This window comes from Nuphar pumila, chromosome 16 (genome assembly GCF_984573655.1).
Source record: "Nuphar pumila chromosome 16, dmNupPumi1.hap1.1, whole genome shotgun sequence".
Lineage (NCBI taxonomy): Eukaryota > Viridiplantae > Streptophyta > Magnoliopsida > Nymphaeales > Nymphaeaceae > Nuphar > Nuphar pumila.
The window spans coordinates 28439398-28466919 of NC_143264.1; the positions used below are offsets into that span (position 1 = coordinate 28439398).

Sequence of the window (27522 nt, forward strand, 5' to 3'; positions counted from 1 at the left end):
TTTCCCCATTCTTCCTTACCTCCTTTCCATCTCTTCCAAGGTCATAAGACTCTAGCCATTCACGTATGGCTGTAGACAAAAAAAAAGTTAGCTGCTATTATTAGCAACTTAGGTTTTAATGGATTAAAATCTAAGTTATCAAAAAGAAAAAGAACAGCTGCCCCAAAGGAGACCCCATCTCACGTCTTTCTTTCTCCCTCTCTCTCTCTCTCTCCCTTTAGCTCTCTCTTTTCTTTGTTGCCATAGTCATCCACGTTACAACACCCTTCCTCCATCAATAGCAGCTTCAAACTTGGTACCAATCCAGCCATCATCCTCACCATCGGTTCAGCCACCAACCTCTCCTTGCAGCAGCCTTTATACCTTCAGCCTTCAACAAACTCCACCAGTAGCCTTCACCACCTCTCCTTGCAGCAGCACACAACATCTTCATCTTGCTTCAGCCAGCAGCCATCACACAAGATAAGTTTCAGCCGCCAGCCACCTCTCATTGCAGCAACACACAGCCGTCTCCAATGTCTTCCTCAACACCAACACAACCAACATCCCCAGCTCCAACTGCAGGCCTCCACCTTCAGTTAGCCCCAGCCGGCGCACCACCCTTCACGCCCAGTCATCACCCTCCTTGGCAGCTCCATCTGCCATCTTCTCCAGCCCATCAACAAAGGGGCAAACCCCCTTGGTTGCAGCCACGAACCACAACATAGCAGTCACCACAGTAACCCTTCAATTGCAACTCCTCTCCAGCCGTTTCAAGCATAAACCCAAGGTAAGTCAATATGCTCTTTCCCTTTAACGATTTTTGTTTATTTATTTAGTTAAATTTCAGTGCTATTCTCTTTGAGAGGGAGGAATCTAATGTAAAACCAGTTTAAAACTGGATCCATCTTGCTAAATCTTTTTTTAATCTATGGATTTAAGTAACATGAAACAAAGGTTTTCATGTTATGGTTACGTAAAGAGGTGATCCATCCGATGCATGGATCGGATCCCTCCTTGCAAAAGCCAATATCAAAATACATCATGCCCCCTGTTGATTTTTGTTTCATTTTCGTGTTTCACGTATCTTCTATGTTGCATTAACTTAGTTGTATTATTTCATAGTCATTTTACTTATGCAATATAGTTTTATTTGATAATTTTCTAGTGTCTTAGTCGATGTGCATAGTCCACTTGTCATTTCTTGCTTAAATTCCTATCAATAAATCTTGAATCTTTTGTGGTAGATGCATATATGTGTTTGTGATTCCCTGTAAAAAACCCCTATTGAGTTGGACTCTACAACTTTGTTTTAAAAATCAAATTCCAATTTGGGTTTTTGACTTCTCTGAATTTTCAATTTCTGCTTTAGCAGAAAAGAACCTCCGGCATCACCCTTGTGAGAGATCCGGATTGTCTTTTAAAAATCACAGTGGATTCATAATTAAATCTACTAATGATATGGAAATTTTGAATTTTTTCCAATTAGTTTTGACCTATGTAAAAAACCGTATTTCTTAAACCTCTGGGAAAATCTTGATTTTTCTTCATCAGGGTATAGACAGACTTTAACGCATCAAGTCCGTCCAATCCATAGCTCTTCTTCAAAACCTTTCAACACAAAAGTTGTTTCTAACATGTTGTCCTGACATTTACCCAAATGGGGGAATTTTTGGAACTGTTTCAGTATTTTTCTCAAAATTTTATTTTCTATCTGACAGATTTCAATATCGAAAAATTTCAGAGATTCGGGTCTCTGATAACAGTGTGCCCTTTTTCCAAACCGTAACCTTATTACCAATAGTGTAAAAAGACTAAATTTTTCTCTGTTTGTCAGAGAAATTTTCCCACAATTTCAGACTTTTTCCCATCTGTTTACTATTTTTCCCATATTTTCTACCGAAAGCTGTCTGTTTCCCCAAAATCCTAGAGTCGCCGGATTCCGATCCGACTTGCCGGAGTGGCACTGCTCCGACCATAGGTCAAAACCAGAAAGTGTAAAAGGAAACAATCATTGCCCTACTGTCCTATATCACCCCATAAAATTTGGGAAATTTTTATAGAAGTTTGATATCCAAAATCCCCTTTAGAATCAACATTTTAGGCAAAAATCACAAAATTTAGGGTTTTTATTTGAATTTCCATATTTAAAAATACAAAAAAATAGATTTTCGAGCTCCATTATGTTTCTAGGGTTATTGTAGGTGTCCATGCCAAATTGGGTTTAATTCCAACTTCATTTGCTCCATGTGCTAGTTTATCTTTAAATTCAGAAGCAAAAATCAGGCGAAAATCAGATTAAATTTGATATTTTATGTTATTTTTGCCATTTTAGGGTTTTTATCATGTACATAAGCATGTAGAATCATATTAGGGTTAATTTCAACCTCATTTGCATTTCACATTTTTCAATTTTGCAAAATTTATTTCAGAAAACTCTGGTTTCAAGGCCATAGTCTTGTTATCAAGGGTATTTTGGTCATTTTGACCTAAATTTCGAAATTTTAATATTTAATTTCATAAATTTTCATGCATATCATCATATTTCATCATATTGTATTTGATTTATTTCATTTGATTTTCAAAATTCCAAAATTTACAAAAAAATCTTTCAGAAAACCCTGATTTCAAGGTCATCAGGGGTATTTTGGTCATTTTGACCCAAATTTCTAATTTTCAAGTTTATTTTCGAAATTTCTTCATTATTTTTCATGTTTATATCAAAGAGGGTATGAATTTGGGTTTATATCTAAATAATATCCGATAATTTCCAATATTTTCAGATAAATTCAAATAAACCTACATTTCTGTGCTAACAATGTTTTCTAGTTTTGCAGGAACATTCAAGAAGAAGACTTAGTTATTTTATTTATTTATTTTATTCAATTCAATGTAAAAAATTAATATAATATTTGGAATAAGAGTTACATTTCTGCTTAGAATGGGGCTGCATTGCATATAGTTTGATTTATGCAAACATACACATTATTTCAAATTCACTATGGTTTAAACGAATGGCACGTGCACAAGCTCTTATGGAGTTTATAAACTCGATGGGATTCATATTTATGGCCATAGTCAGAATACGAAGAAAACCAAGGTTTATGATCTTCGTATTAGCCACATTCAGCCTACACACTTAGGCTAACTTCAAAATGCACTACATTTCTCAAAGTTTTAAAAGGATTTCCCAATTCGTCAGTTGAAATTCCCTTTTCAAATTCATATTCATTCATTCATATCATTCAAATTGCATTATTCTCAAATTCATTTTCCAATTTCAATTTCAGAAAATTCAGTTTCCTCAAGAATTTCCAAGTCTTTCTCAGGATCCGATTTTCTCAAAATCCTGAGTTTTCAAAAGAGATTTCAAAGCATTTCCCAAGTTCAAACCAAGATTTTCCAATGTTTTAAAATTCTCAAATTTCAAAGTCTCAAGTTTTCAAAAAGATCGATTTTCTCAGATTTCCCATTTTCCTGAGAACCAAGTTTCCTGAGAATCCATTTTTCATTTCAAAAGTCATTTTCCAATGAATTTCTTAAATTTTCTCAGAATTCTCAAATCCATTTTCTCAGAAAAGCAATTCCAAATTTCAAAATCAATTTTCTAAAGTTCAAATTTTCCTGAGAAATCACTTTCCAATGCAAATTACTGACTTCCAATGAAATTCAATGATTTTCCCAAGAATTCAATTTTCAAGCACTTTTTCAATCAATTTTCAAGCATATTTCAAACTTTCCAAAGCAAACATCATTTTTTCTCAAACATTGCATTATTTTCAAAATTTCATAGCACAAGCGTGATTCCCTATGCATTCTAGGAAAAATAGAGCATAATTTAGATATTTAAGTCAAGTTAAAGCACATAATTGATCCTTGGTTGAATGACCCATGATAAAGGTGTCAGGAACGGTTGAACCTCGTACCGATAGTCGGATCCCATTCCACGGAATTTTCCCACAAATTTTCAAAACAGAGGCGAGTTAATTTTCAAAACCATTTTCAAAACTTTGGTCGAGTTTGACTCGCGATATTCGTTTCTCTCTCGCAAGGGAGGGGAAATTTTTTGCGATGATAACATCAGGTTAAGGGTTAAACCTGAGCCTCATTTTGATGAGGTATTTCATTTTCCGGTCAGGTTAAGGGTCAAACCCGAGCCTTGTTTCTACATGAGGAATTTCCCGTCCCATCCAGGTTAAGGGCAAAAACCTAAGTCTCACTTCTTTTGAAGTAAATTTTTCTTCCTCATTCTCTATTTCATATCTACCATTTTCATCAGGGCTAATTTCTTCATATCCAGTCAGATCCTTCTAACTGAGGCATTTTTATTGCCCAAATTTGGTGTGTTTTTCTTTGTCACTAAGCTCGTCCTCAAGACGACTTAGTAGCAAAGAGGGGCATCTGTAAACACCCCAAATTCTCCTTATCCATTCTCAAACAATCCTCCTCGTGTAGTGCCAACCCTATCAGGTCGGTGTAGGAGTCAAACCCCGAGTCAATTTCAGAAAATCACCACTTTACCCATTTTCACTTAGAAAATTACCATTTTGCCCCTAAGTCATCCCGAACTCCAGTCAGTGGGTGTCAACCAAGCTCATTGGTCAGTTCAGAATAGTTAGAATATCAGTCATCTCAAGCTCACCCGAGCTCACAATGAATAAACCATTTTCATTTCTGACCATTCCTGCCAAAATAGGATCATTTCTTCAGAAATGAGCTCATTTCTCACTCAAATCCAAGCCAGTTGTCTCCAAGTCAGTCATGTTCCTCAGAGTCTAGCTTGAGCTCACCAAGCGTTCAAGTGCTCCAGTTTCAGTTCAAAACTATGTCCAAGTGTCCAGGAGCCCATTTTAGCTTGTTTCGGCTCTTTCAGCTGAAACTGAGCTCAGTCTGATCGATTGAGCTAGTGTTTGAGCTTCGATTTTAATTCATGTCAGTATTATTGACCTTTGTTTCAGCTCAAACCCAGCTCAAATTTGTAATTCACTTCACTCCAGTGACCATTTTGTACCATTTCTCTAAAAATGGCAGCTTTTCTTGAAAATTTAATCGGAAAGGTCAGTTGAGTTTGTGTCTTGTCAATTCATTTGAGTTCTGAAACTCTAAAACCTAGCTCAATCCAGCTCATTTCAGTTCAATTCAGCTCAAACCCTAATTTTCAGTGTCACTCTAGCTCAGTGGAGTATGAAAACCATTTCTTGAATCATTTCGCAAATTTTGTCAATTTTAACACTTTTTGAACTAGTACAACTGCCAATCGGGGTCTAATATCCAAAATTCTTCATTTAGGGTCTACATTTTGCATGACATTTCATATCGTTTCTCAGCATTTCATAACATTTCATCACATTTCATTTCATTTTCAAAGTCCAGAACTCCAGTTTTATAAATTTTAATCCAGATTGAGTTTTAAAAGTTTTCAGAAATCAATTTCAAACCCTGGGTTTTCAAAATTGATATTTTTACCCCCAAGATTCTAAATTTGAAAATGTTTTCCCAAGAAAAATAATCTGAATTTCTTTCAAACTCAAATTTTCAAATTCTACACTGGATTTGCTTCGCAACAGTGTATTGAACTTCAAATTCTGAGCACGTTTCAAAAACTGCCAAAAATAGCTTGTTTCGTCTGGAAATTTTTTTAAAAGACTATTTTACCCCTCTAATCTTTAAAATGAATTTCAAATTTGGAAAAAGAGCCCACTCTGAGATGGCTCCTTTATTCTCATTTAAAAAAAAGGAATTTATCTTCTTCTTTTCTTTTTGATTTCTTTCATTTTTTTCATTTTTTTTATTTTTTTATTTTATTTTATGAGAGGATGTGGGACCCACAAGGGGGTCAACCAGCCCCCTCTCCCTTCCTCTTTCTTTCTTTTTTCCTTCCCCCTTTTCCTTTTTCTTCTTCTTTTTTCTTTTCTTTTCTTTTTCTTTTTCTTCCCTTTCTTCTTCTTCTTTCTTTTCTTTTTCTTTCTTCTTTTTCTTCCTCTTTCTTCCTTCTTTCCCCTCTCCAGCCCACTCATGTAAGCCTCTTCTCCCTCCTCCTTCTTTTCTTTCCTTTTCTCTTCTTCCTTCTCTTCCCTTTCTTTCCTTCTTTCTTTTCCCTCCCTTTTTCTTTCCAATTCCCATTGTCTAACCTCCCATACTTAAACATCCCACTCTACAACTCCCCTCTCATTAAATCTACTAAAAACTTAGAGAAAGGGATTATTTTTCCTAAGTTATCAACATAAAAAAAACACATTGTGGATCTCCTCTCCCTTTCACGCCTCTCTCCCTTGGCTCTCTCTTTCTCCCTCTTTCTCTTCACCTCCTCAACACAACAGCCCCTTCAACTTGGGTTCCAGCCATTGCAGCTCCACAACATAGCAGCAGTCACCCCAGCTACAAGGTGCAGCCATCTATACCTTCACACAAGCCATCACTGCAAGCATCTTCTTTGCAGCAAGAGACGCTCAACAGTTCACCTTCAACTCGGCTTCACCCCCTACAACACCTCCTTCACACCCAGCTGGTGACCATCTTCTTCAAGTCACAACTACATTCATTGCAGCCAGCATCTCCATTATAACACCCACCTTCAACAAGTCCAGCCTTCTAAGGCTCTTCCTCACGTAGCGGCTACCTCCCTTTGGTGTAGTTAGCCCTAGGCGTAGTCGCAGCCTCCTTTAACCTTCAACCGGTTCCAACCAAGCTTCCCTCTCAAGGTAAGAGCAATGATTTCTTTGTTTTATTTGTTATTATTATCAATGTTATAAATACAACATATGAGCTCATTTTTTTTTTAGATGAAAGGTTGTGTGAGGGAAGAAGACCCATCCGATGAATGGATCAGATCACTTCAATCCATAGCCACATTAAAAATTTATGATTCGTATGTCCCTTATTATCTTCTTTTTATGTTTAGATGTATACTATAGGCATGGTGTTTAGTTTGATTTGTGGGTTTCTGGTTACAAACTACATCAGTTTCATTAAAATGCATCTAGTATTTTGTAGGGTTATCATCAATATGCATCATGTAGTCATTATTTCATATAAGAGATAGTCATGTTAAATTCTAAAATTTTTGTTTTAATTGTACTTGTTTGTTACGAATTCTCTGTAAAAAATACAGATTGGTTTGACACATGCAACCCTGTTTTAAAAATCCAAAATCATATCCTGTTTTTGACCCCTCTGGAAAATCCAAATTCTATTTTAGCAGACTTTAGGGTCCTAGATCACTCTTGTGGGAGATCTGAATCCTCCCCTAAAAATTACAGTAGATTCAAAGTGAAATCTATTAATTGTCTGAAAATTTTGAGATTTTTATAAATAGATTGGTCTCTGTAAAAAATCAATTTTTTCATACCTCTCGGAAAACCTCGATTTTTCTTTGTCAGGGTATAGACCAACACTAATGTGTTGTGTACGCTCAACCCGTAGCTTGAATGCCAAAACTTTCAACATGAAAGTTGTTTCTAACCCATTCCTTTGTCATTTCCCTAAATTTGAGAATTTTTGGGACTGCCCAAGTATTTTTCTTGAAATTATATTTTCTGTCTGACAGATTCCAATATCCAGAAATTCCAGAGATCCAGGTCTCTGATAACAGTGTGCTCATTTCCAAACCATAACCCGAATCCCAATTCTGAAAAAAGAAGAAAACTTCCTCTGTTTATCAGAGACATTTTCTCACAATTTCAGACATTTTCACATCTGTCTGCTATTCTTTCCATATTTTCTCCCAAAACCTGTCTGTTTGCCCTAAATCCTAGAGTCGCCAGATTCCGATCCGACTTGCTAGAGCTGTCCAGATCCGACCATAGGTCAAAACCAAAATATGTAAAAGAAAAAAATCCTTGCCTTACTGTCCTCAATCACCCCATAAAATTTGAAATCTTTTTATGGAAGTTTGATATCCGAAATCTAATTTAGAATCAGCATTTTAGGCAAAATTTTGATTTTTTAGGATTTTTAGCTATTTTTCATATTAAAAAAATAACAAAAAAATAGATTTTCGAGCTTCATTATGTTTTTTAGGGTTAGTTTAGGTGTCCATGCCAAATTTGGCTCAATTTCAAGTTCATTTTCTTTATATGTTAGTTTATTTTTAAATTTAGAGGCAAAAATCGAGTCAAACTTGATATTTTATGATATTTTTGCCATTTTATGGTTTTTATCATGTAAATAAGCATGTCATGTCATATTAGTGTTAGTTTCAATGTCATTTGTATTTCAATTTCTCATTTTTGCAAAAAAAATTTCAGAAAACCCTAGTTTCAAGGCCATAGTCTTGTTGTCAGGGGCATTTTGGTCATTTTGACCACAATTTCAAAATTTCAAACTTTAATTTTCTAAATTTTTATGCATATCATCATATTTCAGCATATTGTATTTGATTTATTTTATTTGATTTTCAAATTTCTAAATTTATAAAAATTCTTTCAGAAAACCCTGATTTCATGGTCATCAGGGGTATTTTGGTCATTTTGACCCCAATTTCGAATTTCCAAGTTTATTTTAAAATTTTATTCATTATTTTTCATGTTTAGATCAAAGGGGGTATGAATTTGGGTTTATATTTGAATAATATCTGATAATTTCTAATATTTTTGGATAAATTTAGAAAAACCTACATTTTTGTGCTAACATTGTTTTCTAGTTTTGCAGAAACATTCAAGAAGAAGACTTAACTTTTATTCTTTTATTTTTATTCCATGTAAAGATGTAATAATTTGGAATAAGAATTTACATTTCTTCTTAGAATAGAACTGCATTGCATATAGTTTAATTTCTGCAAATTCTGATATCTGATGCATCATTCATGCACATTTTTCCAAAATTCACTATGGTTGACATGAATGGCACGTGCACAAGCTCTTACGAAGTTTATGAACTTGGTGGGATTCATATTTATGGCCATAGTCAGAATACAAAGAAAACCAAGATTTATGATTTTCGTATTAGCCACATTCAACCTACACTCTTAGGCTAACTTCAAAAATGCACTGCATTTCTCAAAAACTCAAAAGGATTTCTCAATGAAATTCTCTTTCAAATTCATTCATATCATTCAAATTGCATTATTTTCAAATTCATTCTCCAATTTCAATTTCAGAAAAATCAATTTTCCCAAAATTTCTAAGTCCTTCCCAAGATTTGATTTTCTCATAACTTTGAATGAGATTTCAAAGTATTTCCCAAGTTCAAAATCATGATTTCCCAAGATTTCCACATTCTCAATTTCCTTTTCAAATCCCAAAATCGATTTTTCCAAAGTTCCTTGAATTATTTCAAAAATTGATCCAGAATCCTCAATTCCAATTTCAAAAATCGATTTTCTCAGATTTCCCATTTTCCTAAGAATCCAGTTTCCATTTCAAAAATCATTTTCCCATGAACTTCCTGATTTTCTCAGAATTCTCAATTCTATTTCCTCAGAAAAGAAATTCAAAGCTCAAAATCAATTTTCTCAAAGTTCAAGTTTTCCTGAGAATTCATTTTCCAATGCTAATTTCTGATTTCTAATGAAGTTCAATGATTTTCCCAAGTATTTCTCAAGCATTTTCCAAGCACATTTCAATTTTCCATAGCAAACATCATATTTTTCAAACTTGCATTATTTTTAAAATTTCATAGCACATGCTTGATTCTTTGTGCATTCTAGGAAAATAGAGCATAATTTAGATAATTTAACTTAGTCAAAGCGCATAATTGATCCTTGGTTCTATTACCCCTGGTAAAGGCACCAGGAACGGTTGAACCTCGTACTGACAAGCAGATCCCATTCCACAGAATTTTCCCGCAAATTTTCAAAACGGAGGCGAGTAATTTTCAAAATCAATTTTCAAAACTTTGGTCGCGTTTGACTCGCAGAATCGTTCTCTCACTGTCGCAGAGGGAGGGGAAAAACTTTTGCGATGAGAACATCGGTCAAACAAAATCCCGCTTTCAAGTTGGTCGGTCAAACAAATCCTGCTTTCGAGCTGGTCCACCAATTAAATCCTGCTTTTGAGCTGGTCCGTCAAAACAAAATCCAGTTTCTACTGGTAAGGATTTCTAAAACCTCATTTTTATATTATTTATTCCAAATTTCAGCTCAAGGTCCTATCAAAATCTATATTGAGTGATTATTTCATAATGGATTCTCGAAAACTTTGCCAATTTGCTAAAAATATTTGTTGATTCCAATATTCTTACTGCACAAAGAATCACCTCAGACTACCTCTAGTATTCTTTCCAAAAAGTGAAGCTTTTTGTAAAAAGGGATAAAATTCAAATCTTTTCCCTGTTGATCAACCAAAAGGATGTAAGAAATATCCTCGATATGATTAGCGAAAGAAATATTCAATGATGTTGAAAAGCCAAAAGCGAATCGATATTGATCATTGCTATGATGCATGTTTAAATATGACTATCTGACAATCAGGCAGTGGAAATATCCTGAGCTATAAAAAGAATCCACTCCATCCATATCTCCTCAGCCGTTTAAGCTGCAATCAAATATCTGCAAACGGGATCTCTCAATTGTCGTCAAGTTGAAGACGAATGTGTGAGCTAGACCCCCAAGGCCAAAGAAGACCTCCCGACAAACCCTAAAGGATATTTGATTTCTGCTATCATCTAAAGATTTTTTGAGCCAATATCATCAACATAATTCTTGAGAAAAAGGAAGGATCGGAGCATCTCCAAGATGAAGGAGTTTGTGACGTACCCTTCATAGAAAAAGAAAAGTCAAGACATCTCCAAAATGAAGGATGATGTAAAAACCCGAGAAAACTCAATGACTCAAAAGAGTGCAAAAGGATCATCATGGGAAAACACTCAGATATCAAACTGCCAAAATTGCCAGAAGTCATCTTTTCTTATGCAAAATTCTTTTATCAATATCTTTTCACTACTTGCTTTTATTAAATTAAGAGTATTTCTTCTCTTCTCATATTAGGAAAATGGATAGCTTCCTTGAAGAAAATCATCAGCGCTAAAATTTGAATTTGACTCTTAAAACTGAGGAGTTAACCTCGTTGAAGGAAATACTCTAGGTAAAAGAGGGAACGTCTTTTGCACATATGTGCACATTTCCAAGCATTTGAGTCAAATACAAATTTTTATCTTATTGGCAAAATTTTCTAGTTATCCAAAAATGAAATAAATACTCAATATCCATTTTGATGCAAACTGACATTGTTTTAAAAAAAAGTTGCCTCATTCAGGAGAGGTATCTCTTCCTGTCCCATCACGGTTTCTTCATTCGAGAATTCCGTATGATTGTATTTGCTCAGGTTAAGGGTCAAACATGTACTTTTCTGTGAGAGGTCATTGATTTTTAAAGCTGATTTCAGTCTCAGCAATGAGGCACCCCATATCATCCCTTTTCCAAAGCTTTAGGGAACCCCATTTTCCTCCTTTCGTAAACCCCTTTCGGATCTGTTCGTTCAAACTCTGAAGGTCCCATCATGGTTTCTTCGTTCGAGGATTCCATTTGGTTGTCCCTTTCAGGTTAAGGGTTAAGCCTGAACCTCGCTCCCTGAGGTATCATCCCTTTCAGGTTAAGGGTTAAACCTGAACCTCGTGCCACGAGGTATCTTCCTTTCAGGTTTGGGTTAAACCTAAGTCTCGTTTCGATGAGGTTTCTCATTCCGACGAGGTAGTTCTCTCAGTCCCATCATGGTTTTCCCCATCGGGGAATCCATGCTCTTCATATCCATCTAGGAAAGGATTGTTCTTGAGCTTCATCTCATAAGGCATTTTTCTCAAAAATATCCCATCAAGGCCCTCATGTGTTCCTTCCCTCATTCAATTTGTCTTGATATATCTTTATCCCATCCAGGTTAAGGGCTAAACTTGAGTCATTCAAAAAAGTTGATCTTGTCTCACTCATGAGACTTGATCAAAATTCTTATCTTTCATCATTCCAGGATCTTCACCTAAAGTCCCATCACGATTTCCTCACTTTCTGTTATTTGGTCATATCATTTTCGAAGATCTCGTCTCTCCAAAGCCATTCAGGATAAGGTGTTAAGCCTGAAAGTGACATTTCTTCCACACCCAGTTCAGATTTGTTGATTGGGGCATTTTTCAAAATTTGGAGTATGTTCTTTGCCACTAAGCCCGGCTTTCAACTGACTTAGTAGCAAAAAGGGGCATCTGTGAACACCCCAAATTTTTTAAATTTTTGTAAATATCCTCCTTTTTACCCTTGGCTCCCATTTTCTGAGTAAATTGAGTCATCTTCAATCTAAATTCCAGTTATTTCTTGGATTTTAATAGAATCAAATCCATTTTCTATATCTGACTCTATTTCGGAGCCGGATTCAGCGCCAGAATCCAAATCTGAGTCTCGTTATCCAATTTTTAAACTAAAATTACAAAAATGCCAAACATAATTTCTGAAAGGCTCAGACAATCGATCCGGTGTCCATTTAGATCCATGGCTTTGTATTTCTTGATTTGAGGTCCAAAACTCGAATATTTCCTCAAAACCCAGATCCAAACCCGTTTTCTGAAGAAATTTCCAAAAATCAAACCTGAATTCTCAAAAAACCCTTCTTTTGTAAATATTTCTCAAAAATTACAAAAATAGTTTTAAAGTCCCATATTTTCCCTTAGATTTTAGAGTTTTATTTCAAAAATACAAAAAATGTAGAAATTGTAAAAGAGAAAGAACAAAAAATATATATATAGAAAAGAAAATAAAAAAAATGGCCTTTTAAAGCCCCTTTTTAAAAATCAAGTTTTGTGAAATCCACTCCTTTGAGAATAACTTCTGAAAAGACAGCTATTTTGAAAACTCTCAAAAAATTCTTGGACCCAATTTGAAAACTTTCTAATGGTTTTTCGTTATAAAAAGGGAGTCGCAGAGCCTTCTCAGATCATCCGCTCTCACCCCAGCCCCCTTCTCGCATTTCCCCCCCCCCCTTCTGGCATCCATCACGACCGGTCTTCACCATCGCATCTTCTTCTCGATCTTCTTCCTACTTCCCCCTCTGCTTCTAATTTTCTCCCCTTGGATTCTCTTTGATCGAGCAAAGGAAACCCGACTTCCAGTAATAGCCACGATAAGGATTTCTTCCACCGCTGATTCAGATTCTTCCTTTTTGATTTTCGCATTTTACCCCCCCCCCCCCCTTTTTTTTTTGAAGCATCTGCGACAAGGTTGATCTATTTATAGCAAATCGACCTACCTCAACGCAATATCAACGGAATGATCTCATTCTGACACCTTTTTTTTTGTTTTTACTGTTATTATTTTTCCTCTTTTAGTTTGTTTTGTTGTTTATATTGCTCTCTAATCTACTATTGATTTTATTTTCCGATCTCATTCTGTTGCCTCAATTTTCCTACCAACATTTTGGTTTTCATTTCTTTGATTCATTTTCTGTTAAGTAGTGATTCTCCATATACACGATTTCCCACTTTGATAATTCTGAATCCATTGTTTTATTTTGTTTATTTATTTATTTATTTGTTGATATACTTGAATCTCTGTTCTGGTTTACCTTCGCTGGTCCCTCTAATCGCATTTTAGGGCTTACTGAATCCCCTCCATTTAATTACCCCTTGTTTCTTTGCATTTTTATGGTGTCTGATATCTTTTCAGGTAGGGTTTACTGTTTCACGTCTTTCAGATTTTTTGTTGCTTATCTACATCATCTTGTTCCATCAATCTGATTGGCATCGTTATTTTCTTAGCATATTATTCCATTTGCATCTATCATGTTCATGGCGTGTCTGTTTACCATTCGTATGGATCATATACCCCCCCCCATATGGTATCACCAATAGGTTGGCATTAGCATTCAATATTACACCATTTGCATTCCTGTAAATTATTGTTGATCTGAATAAATGCCCCTTCATTTCAATGGTTATCGTGGTTAGGTATGAGCCATTTGCATATGTTATCCTTAGTTTAAAGTTCATATATGCGTTGTGTGATGTTTTCATTAATCTCTGCATATTAGTTTGAATCTTTAGCATGCATGCCATTGCATTAGAATGTTAATTTGCATAGCAGTTAATATGGATCCATCTACTGTCACCTGCATCTTTACATTCAATATTCCTCATCAATCACTCTCTGTACACTGTATACGAATGCATACTGCACATTGTCAACTGTTGCTCCTGTGGCAACACCTCCTACACTCCTTCCACAAATGCACTTATCATTCACATTTTCCCTCATCACTTAGACACTAACTGCATTTCACCATATTTGATGTAAAAAAAAATTTCTCTGCTATTAGAAAATTTTCTTTTACTGTTGGGATGCCTCTGTGAAACTCTTGTTTGTTGTGAAAGACCCCATGCACAATCCATATTTGTTATATTCTGAGCCATATCACCTTCAATTTATTTTCAACATTTTATTGATTTCGTTAATAATATCTTGTTTCATTATCAACACATGCACTTTCTTAATATCTCTCTGTATATGCATATTTCCTGCAATCATCATTATTCATTTACATTATAATATCACTCATCGGCTGTCACCAACACCTCATCATCATGCAACAGAACATGCATTTCCACATCTGTTGCATTTCTCCCTTCTTTAGTATTTACAACAGTGCTTAGGCACTGTTGTGACATCACTCTCAGGCATCCGGAGGTGCTGGTCACCTACAACACCTATGTGGCCTGCCATTCATTTGTCAACCACCTTTTACTGCCACCAATTCCTATTACAAACTCCAATGGCTATACCCCTGCACACTGTCATATCTACCAGGACCAGCTTCCATCTTGCACTTCCACTTCACTACCCATGGCACATACACCCTTCGGTTGCCTTCACATAGCAATGGTTGAAGCTTCATGCAGACATTATACTCCATTGGGAAGACACATCAAACATAGATCCTAATTAAGTTTGAAGATGCCATTCATAGATGTTAGTACCCATCTCCCACTATCTCAGGATATCATATATGGTAGGCCCAATACACTCTTCCAATACCTGTATTAATGGTGTGTTGCATCCCTCTTGGCCTAGGCATGAGCAACTCATCACATTCAATATGATATTTCATTCTTTCCTCTCCTACTTGTCAAAACCTCTTGATACTAACTCTGTTTTGCAAGGAATGCATGGAAAATTGCTATTTCATTTCATAGAGTTAGAGACTCTTGTAATTTTAAAATCCAATTCAAGTTGTAATAGTTAGAGATAAATGAGAAACTTTACTTCCCAACTCCTAGATTAGAATGTATGAGCATATGTATCTTCTAGAAATTGTTTGTTTTCATATAATTTTCTCTTTTTTTCAAAAATTCACGAATAGGAAACACGAATGGCACATTCACCATTCTAATAAAAGGTGATTAAATCCTAAGTTGATGATTTGCATCAATGGCCATAGTGAAGATGTGAACAAAACTTAGGATTTTCATCTTTTATGGAATAACATTGGATCCACACTGAATCCTTTTAAAAAATCATCATATTTTTGAAATATTTTCTTCCTTTATCAGAGTTTAACTTAAAATTAACTCAAGATATATATCAATGGCCATAATCATGATATATTGAGAGTTAATTTCATTTTAAACTTTATAAAAGCACCAAAATATGTTTCATTCTTTATCTGAATTCAAATATAGATTATTATATAATACATTCAATGACTATAGTCAGGAATGTAATATATCTTCAATCTTATTTCAATTCATTTAAAGAATAAAATATGCTTTTCAAATTCTTTTAATTCATTCATCATTTAGGATAGAATTACATCATATTTCCAAAATTCTTTTCATTCTTTTTCGAAATCCAAGTGACTTTGAGATGTGTCTTCAAATACATTTTTTTTTTCTCAAATCAATCTTCAAATTTATAAATTCAAATTCATCTTTCTATCTCATTTTAAAATTTAAAACTTCAATTTCAAAGTCCAATTTGACTTTGATATTTCAAATTCATTCCTATATTCTAAATTCAATTTTCAATCTAAATCCAGTTTCAAAATTCAATTCAACTTTGAAAATTCAAATTCATTTTCATTTCCAGGATTCAAATTCAAATTCAAATTCAAATTCAAATTCAATTTAGCATTTTGGATCAAATTTTCAAAGTTCAATTCCCAGATTCATCTCCTGATTTCAAAACTCAAGTTTAAAATCAAGTTTATTCTTTATTTTTCAAAATCTCCAAAGTTCCATCCAAAGATTGAGTCTTGATTCTCAATTCAAAATCAAGGTTTTGAGATTGATTCTGAATCTCAAAATTTGATTTTTTTTCTAAAGTTTAAAGCCACTTTTAAATTCAAATCTGGATTTCTAAAATCCAGATCCATCCTCAAAGTCCCATTTGGATTATCAAAAATCTAATTCCATCTTGGATTCTAGATTTAGAACCCAACTTCATTTTGGATTTCAGACTCCAAATCCAGTCCCCATCTAGGATTCTAGGTTTCAGATTCAACTCCATCTTGGATTCCAGACTTCAGATCCAATTCTATTTAAGATTCCAGACTTCGGATCCAACTCCCATTTTGGATTCCAGACTTCGGATCCAATTCCATTTAGGATTCCAGATTTTGGATCCAACTCCATTTTGGATTCCAGACTTCTGATCCAATTCCATTTAGGATTCCAGATTTCGGATTCAAACTCCATTTTGGATTCCAGACTTCGGATCCAGTTCCATTTAGGATTCCAGATTTCGAATTCAACTCCATTTTAGATTCCAGACTTCAGATCCAATCCGATTGAGGATTCAGATTTCAGATTCAAATCCATCCAGGATTCTAGATTTCAGATCAAATTCTATTCCAAATTTAAAATCCAGTTCCATTTCCAATTCTCAAAGCCAATTTCAAATCTATTTTTCAAGTCTAAATTCAAAGTCAAATCCTGTTTTATGTTCTGAATTCAAAAATTCCTTTTCAAAATCGATTCTTAAAAAGCGATTCAAATCCAAAGTCCATTATAACTTTGAAAATTCATTCTTATTTCAAAATTCCAATTCTAAATTCCTTTTCTCTTCATCTGAAGACTTATCTTTCCAAAATTCTGATTATTCCAAGACTTGGAATTTCAAGTCTCACCTTCCAGATCTATTTCAAATTTTGAGTTATATTCAAAATCTAACTTTTTCAAATCAACTTCAACCCTTTGAATCATTTCTTCACTCCATTATTTTAGAATCACTTGAAAAATCCTAAATTTCCAAACTATTTTCTGAAAAAAAAAAACATACATTTCTGTATTTACATTGCACAAGCATGATTCTTTATGCATTTAGACTTAGAATAAATTCTTAGATGATATTTAGGTAAATCAAAAGGCATAAATTCAATCCTTGGTTTGATTACCCCTGGTAAAGGTGCCAGGAACAGTTGAACCTCGTACCGAATCCCGTCTCTCCATTTTTCCCGCAAACTTTCAAAACGGAGGCGAGTAAAATTTTCAAAATCTTTCTAAGGTCAAGTGAGACCTTTGCAAAAGAGTTCCTCTTCCTTCTTCCTTTTTTTTTCTCTCTTCTTTTCTATCTTTTATTCCCCTTCAAAAGGGAATAGATGCTAGAAAGGCAAAGAGAAGGAAAAGAGGAAAAGAGAAGAATTTTTATAATGATCACAAGTTCACAATGAACCACTGTGGCCCTTCTTTTCTATAGTAGTTCATGAGGAACTACTATAGTTGTTATTTTTCATAGTGGATCACAATTAACCACTGTGGCCCTTCTTTTCTATAGTAGTTCATCAAGAGCTACTATAGTTGTATTTCTTTCACAGTGGTTCACAATGAACCACTGTGGCCCTTCTTTTCTGTAGTAGTTCATCAAGAACTACTATAGTTGTATTTCTTTCACAGTGGTTCACAATAGGTTAATTCCATTATTTCATAGTCATTTTGTCCATGTTACATAGATTTATTAATATTTAGCTTAGAGTCCATAGTTTTTCATGTTTACGTAAAGTCAAGCTATGATTTTATGTGAATATTTTCATTCAAAAATTCTGAAAAATTGCATGATAGTTGTGGTTATATGTTCTTGATGTCCTGTCAAAAGTTTGGATCGATTTGGGTTTCAAAACCCCATCAAATAAATTGGATGCTACATCAGGTTTTGAACCCTGTGAAAAATCCAGATCCTCATTTAGCATACTTGAAGACCCGAGATCTCCTCCATGGGAGATCCAAATCCTACTCTAAAACATACTATAGATTTATGCTAGATCCTATCATTTCCAGTATTTTTATGGATTTTTCCATAATGATTTAGCCTTTGCTAAAAATCGAATTTCCCATGCCTCTGTGAAAATCTCGATTTCTGCTTGTCAGGGTCTAGACCGACCCTAATCGGCTGTGATGCTTCAATCCGTAGGTCGAATGTCAAAACTTTCAACAGTGGAGTTGTTCTTAGTGAACTCCTTTATCATTTCCCAGAATTTAAGAATTTTTAGGGTTTGAATTTCTAGCTTTCCAGATTTTATAAGTTTCTTAATTAAATCCCTATTAGATAGATTTTATCAGAATTAGAGGTCTGATAAACCTCTATGTCCATCCAATCCGTAGGTACAATATAGAGACAGTAAAAAAAAGAACTGTTCTTCTGTTTGTCAGGGACATTCTCCCAAAATTTCAGTCATTTTATTCACTATTTGATATTTTTATCATAATTTTTCCAAAAACCTGTCCGTCTGCCCTAAATCCTAGAGTCACCGGATTACGATCCGACTTGCCGGAGCTGTTAAGCTGCGACCATAGGTCAAAACCAAAATCTGTAAAAGGACAAAATCTTTGCCTAATTGTCCTTTGTCACCCCATAAAATTTTGGGGATTTCTATGGTAGTTTAGTACCCAAAATTTAGTTTAAATTTAGAGTTTTAGGAAAAATCTTGATTTTTAAGATTTTTAGTTGATTTTTATATAAAAAAATATCAAAAAAATATATTTTCGAGTTCTATTATGTTTTTAGGGTTAGTCTAGGTGTCCATACTAAATTTGAGCCAATTCCAAGCTCATTTGCATTTTGGGTAGTTTATTTTTAAAATCAAAGGCGAAACTCAGGCGAAAAACAGGCGAAATTCACTGTTTTGTGATATTTTTGCCATTTTAGGGTTTTTATCATGTGAATAAGCATATAGCATCATATTAGGGTTAATTTTAATATTATTTGCATTTCACATTTCAACTTTTTACAAAATTTATTTAAGAAAACTCTGGTTTCAAGGCCATAGTCTTGCTATCAGGAGCATTTTGGTCATTTAGACATCAATTTTGAAATTCCAATCTTTAATTTTCTAAATTTTCATGCATATCATCATATTGCATCATATTTTATTTTATTTTATTTCATTTGATTCTCAAATTTCCAAATTTAATAAAAATTCTTTTAGAAAACCCTGATTTCAAGGTTATCACGGGTATTTTGGTCATTTTTACTCCAATTTTGAATTTCCAAGTATCATTTTTGTATTTCCAATCCAATTTCATCATTTATGTTTATATCAGAGAGGTATGAATTAAGTTTATATCTGAAAAATATATGATAATTCTTAATATTTTTGGATAAATCTAGATGTTTCCTATATTTCTGTGCTAAATTGTTTTCTAGTTTTACAGGAACATTCAAAAAGAAGATTTAGTTATTTTATCTCTTTTCATTTATTTAATTCAATGTCATATCAGATGTAATAATTTGGAATAAGATTTACATTTCCTGCATAGAATAGGATTGCATTGCAGATAGTTTAATTCTGTAAATTTCAATATCTGATGTATCATTCATGCACATTTTCCAAAATCACTATGGTTGACACGAATGGCACGTACACAAGCTCTTAGGGAGTTCACAAACTTGGTGGCATTTGTATTTATGGCTATAGTCAGAATACGAAGAAAACCCAGATTTGTGATCTTCGTACTAGCCACATTCAACCTACACTCTTAGGCTAATTTCATAAATGCACTGCATTTCTCAAAGCTCAAAAGGATTTTCTCAATTCCTCAAAGAATTATCTTTCAAATTCATATTCATTTATTCAATTTGCATCATTTTCAAACTCATTTCCCAATTCCATTTCAGAGAAATCGATTTTCTCAGAACTTTCTAAGTCTTTCTCAGGATTTGATTTTCTAAAAAACTTTGAGTTTTCAAATGAGATTCCAAGTATTTTACAAGTTCAAATCATGATTTCCCAAGATTTCCACATTCTCAATTTCATTTTCAAATCCCAAAAATCGGTTTTCTCAAAGTCCTTGAACTATTTATGAAATTGATTTTTCTCAGAATTCTCAAATCAATCAATTTTCTCAGAAAAGTAGTCCAAATCTCAAAATCAATTTTGTCAAAGTTCAAGTTTTCTTGAGAACCCATTTTTTATTCAAGATTCATTTTCCAATGCAATTTCTGATTTTCAATGAAATTCAATGATTTTCCCAAGTATTTCTCAAACATTTTCCAAGTACATCAAATTTTCCAAAGCAAACATCATATTTCTTAAACTTGTATCTTTTCAAAATTCCATAGCACATGCCTGATTCTCTATGCATTCTAGGAAAATAGAACGTGATTTAGGCATTTGAGTCAAGTTAAAGCACACAATTGATCCTTGGTTCGATTACCCCTGGTAAAGGCACCAGGAACGGTCGAACCTTGTACCGACAGGCGGATCGCATTCCACAAAATTTTTCTGCAAATTTTCAAAATGGAAGAGAGTAATTTTCAAAACCATTTTCAAAACTTTGGTCGAGTTTGACTCGCCGAATCATTTCTCTCTCTCTCTCGCAGAGGGAGGGAAAATTTTTTTGCAATGATAACAGGTTTGGCGACCGTGATGGGACCTATCTTTGCCTGATCAACTGTGTGCTTTGACTTAGCTCAATTATCAAAATCGTGTTCTATGAAATGCCAACTTTACTTTCTGATATCATATGAACCTAAGAGCCTAGACTTGAACCCAACTGACATGAATTGCTTATAGACTAGGCATGGTTTGGTAGGACCAATTGAGGAGAATTATCTATGTTCACATAGACTTAGGTCTGAAATACAACACTCCTCAATCTAGGATTTATATGAACACAATGTTTGTTTCTTTAAAATTTTCAAAACTCTATCTCTTTAGGTTTTAGAGCCCTCTGTTTGCTTGCATGTGTTTATATTTCAAAAACCACCCCACCTATGTCTACTCGGTCTTCACGTTGCTGGGTTCTTTTCCAGAACCATAGTTCGGGATAGAGCCTCACAATTGGGCCACTTATTTGAGCTAACACCCCCATGCCATGTACCAAGGGTCATCGTCCAATGTATATCGACAGGTGCTCAAGGATGTTGGGAAAACACAAGCCTAGAACCGGAGATGAATCTTTATGCCATGTACATCGAGCCTCCGCTCGAGTATATCGGCATAGCATGATTGGACACAGCTGATCTGAGCCTAGAGTCAGGATTAGGGTCCTACAGCTCTTTCAAAATTGATGCATTTAGAGTAAGCTTCTTAGGGAATGTTGTATGTACATAATTGTTTGTGCAGAATATGATTGAATTCATTTTCCCATATTTTCCCAATTTTTATAAAACACTGGACAATTTTCCAAAATACCTCATTTTCCATCTTTTATAGAAATATCTCTTTTTTTTTAAAACCCTGGATGATTTTCCAAACTATCTGTTTTATCTCAAAACTCCAAGTGATTTTCCATTCTTCCGTAACTCTGGACCTCGAATTTTCAGCTTTTCATTTTATCCTGCCCGCAATTTTCAAAATTTTTGTATTTTTCCTAAGTCTAATTCCAATCTTCCTATCTTTCAGTCCAATGGCATCTAGTCAGCTTGACTTTGTCTTTCTAGAGGGTTACATCTCCTATGAGGGGCGACAAAGTCTTCCCGAGCATCGAACTCTCAACACTGAACCCTTCTTTCCCCGATGGTACTATACTTGGTTCAAGAACTTCTCCTGTATGTTTCCGGACCACTTGAGTGATTGCGGGTTGGAACTGGCATCCGCAGTGGAAAAGTTGACAGTCAACGACAATCTAATGCATGCACTAGCAGAGTGGTGGAACCCACACACTTGTACTTTTTGGTTCCCATGGGGCGAGATGACCCTGTTGATGGATGAGTTTTCAGAGATCATGGGATTGCCTGAGCCATCCGGTCAGCTTGGAGATCCATTGGAGTAGCATTTTTTGATTAATGTCAGGGGTCTGGATCCCAAAGATGCTTTAGCTTGCATGATAAGGCATAGGTCTTGGTCACTGATTGAGGAAAATGAAAATGAATATGTGAACCTGATCGAGATCTACCGACAGTATGAGGCATTCGCAGAAGTCAGCTCGTTATCCAGAACAGCTCGAGGGAGAATTCAACATGCGATGGTTCTGTGCACTATAGAACTTGCTTTCTTCCCAGATGGACAAAATTATGTGGATGTCAGAATAGTTCAGCTCCTACAAAGGTGGGGAAGTCGACAATCCAGCCGCCTCTCGATAGCCATGGCCACACTTGCTTTTCTCTACTGAGGGTTGACTTGCTTCGTGCTTGGAGAGTCCATCTTAGTCGAGGGGTGTACCTATGCACTTCAGTCCTGGTTCCTCTAGCATGTGCCGACCAGAGCTAGTTTGTTCAGATACAACGGTAAGGAGCTCCTTCCAATTGCATGGTACCGGTTCCTAATTGATCATCCGCAGGAAGAAGTGGTGTGAGACTACTTTGATCGAGAGCTATCACCTCTTAGATACACCTATGCATACGGCAAGCGGTTTAAGCTACTTGGCCCATTCTTCTGTGCCTACTACCATCCGGAGCGGTGTGTCCGACAGTTTTCCCAGAGACAGAAGTGCGTGGAGATGCGGCTGCTATCAGGAGTTGTGCCAGAGTTCGACCTTACATCAATATAGTGGTCCGGAACATACCATTCTGCCAGATATGGCTGAGACTCTTTTATTACTCTTCCTCTTTTTCCCGGTCCTCGTGTCTCTGCTGATTATCAAGAGTGGTGGCAAACTGTCTGTTTGCTCCCTCTTTCTCAAGTTTATTATTAATGCAATCAAGTTTTCCCTTCAATGAATAATCTTTCAAATTCTTCATTCTTGGTTTGACCACCTCGCCTAGGTAACAAGGCATAATTTTCAGTTGTTTATTTTTGTAAAGGAATGGCAACACAATTGTCATAATCCAGTGATGACTCAATCCCTAGTAATGGGATATTCTTTCAATTGTCTACCAAAATTCTCAGCAAATATTTTCTTTCAATCAAAATCTCTCTCCAAAGCCTAACCATCAACTTTGCCCCGTAGAGAGCATTTGCAAAATCTAATGGTCCAAACAAGGTCAGGAAAGAAGACCGCTGAGTACTTAATGGCTTCAGAAGAGGAACTGGATTCCCCACGGTCAGTCAAAAGTCAAAGGAAGCAAGAAGATGATGACATTGATCCTCAAATGTATGCCATGTTTAAAAAGATGATGAGCAAGATGCTGGCGGAGCAAGCCGAAGCTAGTACAGAAAAGACCCAGGTCAAGCAAAAGTCAAAAGGTCGAGCAGTCAAGAAAGTTTTGAAGCTATCCAAGAAACATATTCAGAATACTGATATGTCAGATGAAGATGAATCAGTAGAGGGCACGGATGAAGAATTTGAAACACAACCGACATTTTGTAAATAACTCAAAGGCAGGGGTCAACCCATAAGTTCAGAGAACAATCTGCCAATGATTTTGAGCAGTCACAACTCAGGGACGTGGTTAAAATGGTTAAGGATCTGCAAGCCCACGACAAGGGCAAGAAAGTCTTCACCAGTGAGGACTTTTATTATAGTTTGGATAATGATGACAATCTTGAGAATCTCCCCAGAAAGTTCATCAAATTTGATGGATCTAGTGACCCCAAGGCACATCTGGCTATGTTCTTTGCTGAATGCGCCAAATTCAAGCGAGATAATTGGGCACTTTTCCTTTGTTTCCCTCGCAGTCTGAAGGGTATGGCAACAAAATGTTATTCGGAGCATGTTAACCCCATCGAACTGAAAGAGTTTGACAAAGTGGTGAATCTTTTCATTGAGAGATTTATGTTTAATGTTGAGGCACTTCCCACCCTTAGTCACCACTGCGGCCTCAAGCAGAGGGAAAATAAGAAAGCCAGAGATTTTATTCACCACTGGAGGTTAGCATGTAATAAGATAAGAGATCCCATATCGGAGGGACATACTTTGTGGATAATCTTAAGTAATTTCTCATAGCCTCTGAGAGGCCTTATCTCTACTGCACCATCGAGAACATTCATCGACTTAATAAAGCGAGCCGAATGGCTCGAGTTGAGCATGGAAAATGGAGTCTATGAAGGCTTCACATAAGAACAGTCAAAATGAGTAAAAGAAGAAGGCTCACTTCACCCACTCCGTCAGAAATGACAAATGGAATCACCGCAAGGGGCAAAACAGAGACTTCTGTTATGGTGCAGGGGGTTCAAATCCCCACAAGAATTATCAGAAAGGAAAGTCAATCCCTCAATACAATAAACCACTACAGTTAGAGTAGGGACCAAAATCCTGAGAAAAAGTAAAGCATGAAGGGTGGAGCTATGATGCTATGATAGAAAATTCACCCCGCTGGACCAAACGCTCGAGACTGTGCTCGAGTACATGCTGACCAAAGATGTAACATCCTGATTTTTATAACCCGAAAAATGGTGGATTTTTTTTTTTGAAATACATTTAAACCTTTTAGCAGTTAACAACAAAAAAACACATTGGGCATAAAACTTGACGTGCTACTACATATGAATGCTTGCAACCATGTAATTGTGGAATTTAAAATTTAACAACTAATTGTATCATGCATGAAATAAAATCAAGTTCCACAATATCCAAAATTAATCACATTTGTCCTTGAATTGAATTAAAGTAAAATCAGAGTTCAGAATCCATGAAGCAGAGGAAAGGTAGGCTAAGTTCCCATCGCAACCTTCCGCCTTCGCATATAAGCTACACCTCATTACCTGAAAAATATTAAACCATATAGGGTCAGACACACATGTCTCAGTAGAGTTAAATATGCTAAGCTTCTAAGACAGAATTATAAAGCAAGGATTTTAATAGAGATTTCATGGTTTAACATTGAATTTAACTAAAGAATCATACAACTAATCATGCATGTTTAGGATTTACATATCTAACAAAGGAACATTAATTCATACATTTGAAACATAAAATGCATGAGCAATTAATATGCATGACTTACCATATGCAGAAGCCCTTTCAATGCATGCATATTTTCTTATCTTAAATTATATTTTCTTATTTAGATGATGCATGCAATGCCAAATTAATGCACACACCATTTAAGTTATCATTTCTTAGCCCTGCTGATATGACACAGGCAAACATTCTCATATCATAACCATGACACAGGACATGCTTTACATACAGGGGTGGCTTTAGCCTGGCCATGTCCATTCACTAAGACGGGGTGAGGGACGTTAATACGAGAGAGATTCTCAACACCTTTCAACCCGATGCAACAGTTTTTCTTTATGAGTACTAGAACCTCTACGTTGCAGTCTAATGCAAAGGTTTTCCTCATAAAATCGTGGGAGGGGAAGAGCAAACTTTTGTACCCGTAACATACTTGCCCCACGAAGTTGTGTATCACTTGCTACTCTCCCAACAAGTACCTTGAGTTTTAATGTCACATGATTACTTGATTACAATGTTACTTTTCATGCAACATTAACTTGAACTACTTTATGATTGTGGAAGCATTTTTATAAAGCAGTCTAAAGATTCACTTAATACGACTTGTAACTGAACTTTAGTACATGCGAGGTATGAATATCTTACTCATTTTTACACACCACATAGCACACGTACATAGCAAATCCAATAAAGAATATGTATATGAACATCCACATCAATGAAACAGTCATATCATCATGATAAGTAAGCATACATATAGCCCACACAGTTTCAGAAATTAAAACATAACTTGCATTCATTGGATCCTTAGATCCTTGATCTTAACCGTGTAAACTTTTATTAACAATTCATGCCATAATCATATAAAATTTGCGTAAAATCAGACCTGCATAATCATTCACATAATGCATGTTAATTAAATCAAAAAATTGCATAAAGACATATAAACTATGCATCTTTTGAGCCTTGCTCTATGAATTTGCTCTAATTTTACCGATTTCTTCACTCTGCCCGACTGGTACAGAACTCACAAAAAAATTTGGCTCTATGAATAGAGATGAAATTTCTAAAGTATTTAAGAAATTTTGTTAGCTGTCTATAGCCACAAACTGTTCATAAAAACTCCTCCGTATAAAGGAGTTATGAATGTTTTACTATAGACCTATCAGTTTTTGTTTCGACTATCACAGGGATGTGCTCAGTTCATGAACCGAGCCAAAATTTTCATAGTAGATGCAAAATTGTGTTAGCTATCCAACGCAATAATCTGTTTGTTAAAACTTCTCTGAACGAGGAAGAAACAACCATTTTACTGAACGAAGGTAAAGCCAGAGACTAGGAAATTCCGAGATTTACATTCGAGTGAACAAACCGAGTCACCCGAATCCCGAAATAATTAAAAAAATTTAAGCAAAATACATGAAATAAAATTCAAAAAAATCCATAAAATTCACAGAGGGTTAAACAAATAACAATCTATCATAAATTATAAAATCTTGCATGAATCAACCCACGAATTTTACTTTCTTGATGAATTTACCATTTTCTTTTCTAAGAAACCTAATCTTTGTTAAAATCACAATATCCCTAAATTTTGACCATAAAAAACCCTAATTTTTTTTTACAGTATATCTATAATAACATATTCTATCAACCCAAACCAACATTTGCATAAAAAATCATGGCATAAATCGAATACTAACTATTTTCACAAATCTATTTTCTGAGAAACCGATTTTTATGAGAAACCCAATTTCAAAAAGGGTTTGCTTTAGGAGAAAACATGTTTTTGCTATGGATCATTATATCTGAGTCAAACTCATGGTTAGGAGAGTTTGATCATGTTCTAAACTCATGAAAAAGCATAGAGATCCATGCCAAGAACTCCGTTCTTGCAAGAAAAGCATAGAAACCCTACCTTTTGTTGAAAAAATGTGTTTCTTGATGGCTTAATGAATCTTTTTGCATGATCCGTCCGATCAACTCCTTCTTCCAGCAAGGTGGGGACCTTACATAACCTCCACACACCCCTTGAAGTCTGGATCTTGCACTCAAGAATCAAAAGAAACCCTAAAGAAAAAGGGAAAAGGGAAGGGAAAGAAAGGAGAGAGAGAAGAGGGTTTTTGGGGGAGAGAGAAGCTCTAAAAAAAATCCAGCACAAATGAGGGGGACGTGAATTAGGAGAGGGATTTATAGCCCCTCTCAAGTTAGGTCATGGGATGGAATAAGTCCCAGCCCTTGATCAAAACATGAGAACCCATGGGAGCCCTTAATCTCCCTTTTTGACTAGTCAAGCTTTAAATAAGCTTGAAATTCACCATACCTTTATTTTCAAAATAAAACTTGAAGTAAGATGCCACATAGGATGGGACGGCCCACCTATGGGCTCCTACTAAACAAATAAAATGGGTTTAATTTATA

General features: G+C 35.3%; 1 protein-coding gene across 1 annotated transcript in view; it reads right to left on the reverse strand.

Moving 5' to 3' along the window:
* Positions 1–603: 603 nt before the first annotated feature.
* The window catches only part of LOC149813138 (uncharacterized), a 31769-nt gene continuing 4850 nt past the window's right edge, over positions 604–27522 (reverse strand). Inside the window, exon 5 of the mRNA XM_089991066.1 lies at positions 604–724. Coding sequence (XP_089847192.1) covers positions 604–724 — 121 coding nt within the window. The remainder of the gene's footprint in view (positions 725–27522) is intronic.